Source organism: Sinocyclocheilus rhinocerous, unplaced genomic scaffold (assembly GCF_001515625.1).
Source record: "Sinocyclocheilus rhinocerous isolate Xijiao unplaced genomic scaffold, SAMN03320098_v1.1 scaffold4461, whole genome shotgun sequence".
NCBI lineage: Eukaryota > Metazoa > Chordata > Actinopteri > Cypriniformes > Cyprinidae > Sinocyclocheilus > Sinocyclocheilus rhinocerous.
In genome coordinates, this window is record NW_015646116.1 from 53,206 (window position 1) to 58,640 (window position 5,435).

At 37.7% G+C, this 5,435-nt stretch overlaps 1 protein-coding gene across 1 annotated transcript in view; it reads right to left on the reverse strand.

Moving 5' to 3' along the window:
* The window catches only part of LOC107706951 (cadherin-18-like), an 81,607-nt gene that overhangs the window by 2,196 nt on the left and 73,976 nt on the right, over nt 1-5,435 (reverse strand). Inside the window, exon 11 of the mRNA XM_016510802.1 lies at nt 1,515-1,766. Coding sequence (XP_016366288.1) covers nt 1,515-1,766 — 252 coding nt within the window. The remainder of the gene's footprint in view (nt 1-1,514; nt 1,767-5,435) is intronic.

Genomic DNA, 5,435 nt, shown 5'->3' on the forward strand with positions numbered 1-5,435 from the left:
CACAATATAATGCGTTGAACCACTATATAATGCTATTATAATACTATATAATAGCCTTATATATATATATATATATATATTAGGCTATTATATAGTATTATAATAGCATTATAGTGGTTCAATGCATTATATTGTGTTTTTTTTTTTGGAGTCACAGATCGGACTATTTTTTCGGATAAGAAAAAACATATTTAAAGCACAGAGAATGACAATGCCGCGAAGGGTTTTTTGGACAGGCTAATTTTATGTGTATTTATACGCAACTCGGTATCTCCGCGCTGTCTGAAACACATCTCTTGTGCGCGCTTTGATTGTGTGCGAGAACAGCGCGTGAGTAACGAATTGAGCTCTCTTTCGTTTCTTCTTCTTGTAGTTTAAAATTGTTTGTACGTGTAAATTGGGAAATTAATCTGCGAATCATGTGTGCCGAACGGTAGGGTCTCATTCATACGCATTACGGATCAACTGCAATCCGTTTAACTCCTAATATGTGACAGATCAGAGCAATCTTTCATTTACTTATTTAACATGAAATTGTCAAATTGCTACTCCATATCAATCGGATACAAAGAAAATACAGAATAATTAAACACAATCATTAACACAAATAAATAACAGAATGTCATATCTATACACATTTTTCCCAGAACGTTCCACCGCCCGGTAGTGGGTCGCGACCCGGTGGTTGGGGACTGTGACGAGTGGGGCGGGGCCGAGAGCCGTGAGAACGGAGCGAGGCCGGTGGAGTAATTGATAATGAGCAACACCTGCACCACTCACCGGTCTCGAGTCTCACGGAGGAGCTCCGGAAGGATAAAAGGGAGGAGTGACGACAGTGTCGGACGAGAGAGGACCAGGCCTGGAGTTTATTTTGTGTTTTGTGTGCGGCAGTCGTCCGCGAGGGGCTGCCGCTTTACTTTCGTTTTGTGTTTGTTTATTTTATTAAATTGATTAAAGATCCGCCGGTTCCCGCCTCCTTCTTCCCGATCTACAAACTGTAGGATATCAGACCGAATCAGACAATATAAGATTTGGTCAAAACATAGTTGAAACACAAGGAGTCCCGAATTCCACAGGGGCCCAAGACAACAGGATGTCGTAAATCAGATTTCCTGACTAGTGTCTATATTTGGCCTTGTCAGTGGACTGGAGTGAGAGAGGGGTTTTCACACATTCTGCAGGGTGAAGCTTTTCATGTACAACCAGTGAATTTCAAGCAGAACAGCAAGCAGCAGAGAACATATTGGATATCTATCTATCTATCTATCTATCTGTCTGTCTGTCTAGAAACAATGAAAATAAAGAAAACAATTACAAAAAAAAAACAACCCTACAAAATTATTTAAAAAATTAAAATATATAAGACTGAATTGAAAGAAAGAAAGAAAGAAAGAAAATCATCTTCTGGATTCAGAACTTTGGACCCCTTTGTATGTTTCTGCTCTTTCCCTGATGGCAAATTCATGAAGGTAAGAATCAAGTCCTTCTCTTGGCCGTTGTGTTTTCAGTCTTACCCAAGAGGATGATCACACACAGCAGGATGGCAATGAGGGCTCCGGTGCTGAGACCGGCCGAGGACAGGAAGGCTTGAGCCCTGCACACTGGCGTCCTGGCCCCGCGCTGGCATGGACACACCCTGAGCGTAAGCATGCTGGTGCTGCTGAGGAGGGGCTCTCCTCCATCCCACACAACCACAGGCAGCTGGTACAGCTCCTGTTCCGCCTGGCTGAAGCCTTGCCTGTGCGCCAACACACTCGCGCTGCTATCTGTCAGAGAGAGCAGAGGTTTATTCTCGCTGGCTGCATGCATGATGATGCCATGCAACAGAAGCCAACAAAACAATTCACTCCCCATTCTCGGCAGTTGAATTTCTTTGCCGTTTTTGAATATTGCATTCTGTTACTTCATTTTCAAGCTGCCTGATATGGTTTTGGACTCTTCAGTGTTGAAATGACAACAACAATAAAAATGGCAGCCACAGCACTATGATAAAAGACATTCCACTGTGGATAATTTTTTGATGTGTATATATATCAACCAAAAGTTTGGGGTCAGTTTTTTTTATTTACACTTTTATTCAGCAAGGATGCATTCCGATCAAAAAGTGACAGTGACTTTTAAAGAAATGCTGTTGATTGAAATTTCTATTTATTTATCAAAGAATTCTGAAAAAAAATGTATCATAGTTTTTACAAAAATATTAAGCAGCACAACTGTCTTAAACAACAGTCTTGAGAACGAAATCAGCATATTAGACTGAAACAGTCATGTGATCCTGCTAAAAAAAATTAGCTTTGCCATCACATGAATAAATTATTTTACATTTACATGTTATGCCTTCAAGCAGACACTTTTATCAATAAACATACAACATAGGAACAAAATATTTAAAATAGAAAAGTTTTATTAAATTGTAATAATATGTCACAATATTACTGTTATTACTGTATTTTTGATCAAATAAATGCAGCCTTGGTGATCACAAGATACTTTTCAAAAATATTTTTAAAAATGTTACCGACCACAAACTTTCGAACATATAAATAATGCCATTTTACAATAGTTTCAAATCCAATCAGAATTAAGAGACAGAATTATGTGTTTTATAAATATATTTTTAAGCTGGGAGAAAAAAAAATAAAAAAAATAATGCGTTTATGTTTTCTGATCCACATTGGCACACCTTTACTTGTGTCTGATTTAAAAAAAACAACAACAACAACAGTAAGCTTTACTGCTGTATCTCCCCAACAGGAGTGTTGGAGCGCCGGTGTGCTGACAGCCTGTAAACCCCACACAGTGACAAAAGTGTCATGCTTTATTAACTCCCTACAGTTTTCTCATTTTTGAGAAGCTTGTGCAAGGTTTTTCACCTTCTTTCTAGCTGTCGCTGCCTTCCTTTCTCACATAGGCACACACCCACAGACAGGCAGGTTGTAAGTGTATACACGGTCATGCTGCTTCTTCACATTGCAGATGTGTGTTGAGCTACTGTCTTCTGACTCTGCAGCCTGGGAGGGTTTGAGTTACAAGACAAATTCCGTCTCCCTCTGAATATCAGCTTCCACGAGAGCAAGAGCTTGGATTTGGGTTTAACATTGGTAGGGACATTTCAGTATCAATCATGCTATACAAATGCACCATATTTACACCTCTGGAAAAATTGCCTGTTATAACTAATCAGGGTTTAGACAGACCATTTACAGTATAAGTATTTATCCACAACCTTTTGTGAAAAAAAATCCATGATCCTGTATTTTTTTTTAAACCACCACCAACAAATATGCATTTATTTTTACAATGTATCAAATAAAGAAGAGCATCTTTATTTGATACAGTGTAAAAATATGTTTTTTTCCATCTCCTGCCTACATCAACCTCAAGTGAATTAATATTAGGCTATAACTAGGAATCAGTAAATAATTGATAAATGATCAATATTATAATTCTATATTATTTTGTAATAAAACAGTAAATACTAAAATCAATCAATTGAATGTAGGCATAGCAACATTATAATTATAATATACAGTATGAAATGGATTTTCATTTTAAGATTTTCTAAATGTATTTAATAGTGTTAGTAAAATATTAGGGTAGACAAGAAGATGACAAAGCTAACCTAAACGTAAAAATAGAAGAGATGAGTGTGTGCAATTAAATATACTATTGAAATATCATGAATCCTTAATTTAAAATTAAGTCAATAAATAAAGTCATATACAGAGAGATTACAAAAATGGAGTAAATATTACTGCTGGAAAGAAACCAAACAACTTGTGATTTCATATACTTATAGTACAAGTATAAGAACATACCTGTCTTACTATAAAATACAGAAATGTATACCACATTCCTAAATTGTAATTGCTAAATATTTGATATTATTCACTAGTCTCTGGGTCCGTACTGTCAATATACCCAAGACTACGGCAGTGTAGAAGAGGCAGGGCTGTTTCTCTCCTGGGGTCTAATGCATGCAGAACCAGCAACTATTGTGTATGCATTAGATACTACAGGAAGGAACATTTTCAAACTCAGGGTTAAGGTTAACACTACAAAAATTAGCATCTCTGAAATATTTACGCATAAATCAGCCCATCATGTAATGACCTCTCGGTTTAGCGCGTTTGTGTTTGATTTCATGCTGTGGGGGTTTTATAAAATGGCCTGCAGGTAGACTCCATTTAATCTGTCCAAACACTATTAAAAAAACATGAACATGAAACGACAGAGGGTGGAATGATCATTAACGAATCTTCACAAACAACGTAGAAAACGTGGTCTGTAATTACACATGGATGGAAAATTCACAGTTGCGCTTTGATTTAAGTAGCAGTGATTCGTAAACAATTTCCCTGTGAAAAAAAAATAAAAATGAGAGCGAACCATGCATGTACTGTGGATAATTAATCTTCACTGTGAGATGCGTTGTGCATTAAATATAAAAATATATAAATAAAAAAATAACTAGGAAATAGCAACAACAACAACAAATATTGCCAATACTGCAGTTCTGGCATGAGTCCTGATCGCTCTTGCTGTCATAATTTAATGTGAGTGTTTAAATGGTGAAAGATAAATGGCCTGAGAGAGAATTGCAGTGAAATTGGCCCAGGAGGGATGCTCTCGATGAAATGCGTCCCACATCTGATGACACAAACACAAACACTCTTTCCAAAACTGTGGCAAGGCGTCAAACTTGACGTAGGCTATCTTTGCGGATGGGGCGCACCATGCGTTCCCTCACCCATTCGATGGAGAGCTTCATTACATACGCTTCCTAGATTCAGAATATGAACTATGTCGAAGAACATAACAGTCAAGATGATTATTATTCAATTGAACTCACTGTCATTTCCCAAGGGGGAAATAAGTGCACCTTCTCAGGGAACGTCCATCATATTTTTTCCGCCTCACCCTGGCAAGCGTTCTGGTCATGTGGAAGCTAAATTGACCTGTTTCCCTTACAAAACCTTGTTACAGGGACCTCTTGAGTTAGGGAGACCAATTGAGACTTGCAAACCAGCTCAGGCTTGAACAATATGTAGGCACCTCACTAGATTTTGGAATGGAGCCACAGCATTGTGTTTGGGTATTATGCTGCAAATTGGGAAGAGCCTCTAGCAAGCAAAAAGACTGTTTTGCTGTATATTCAGGGGCGCGGGAAGATGTTTTCGGTTGGGGGTGCTGTGTGTGTCCGTGTTGGGAGAAGGAAGGGGGGGGGGTTTGGATGCCGATTTTGGAAAGTTTTTGCTGGGATGGGAATGTAAAAAAAATCTGAAATTCGCTTTTGCACCATTATCTCCTTGTATTAAAGTTAATATCACAAGTAAAATTAATCATGTTTATAAAGTTTATAAAGGCTTTATTATAGCCCACTTACAATTTACATTTCAGAGATTACAAATAAATTATTAAATGCATTAAATGCT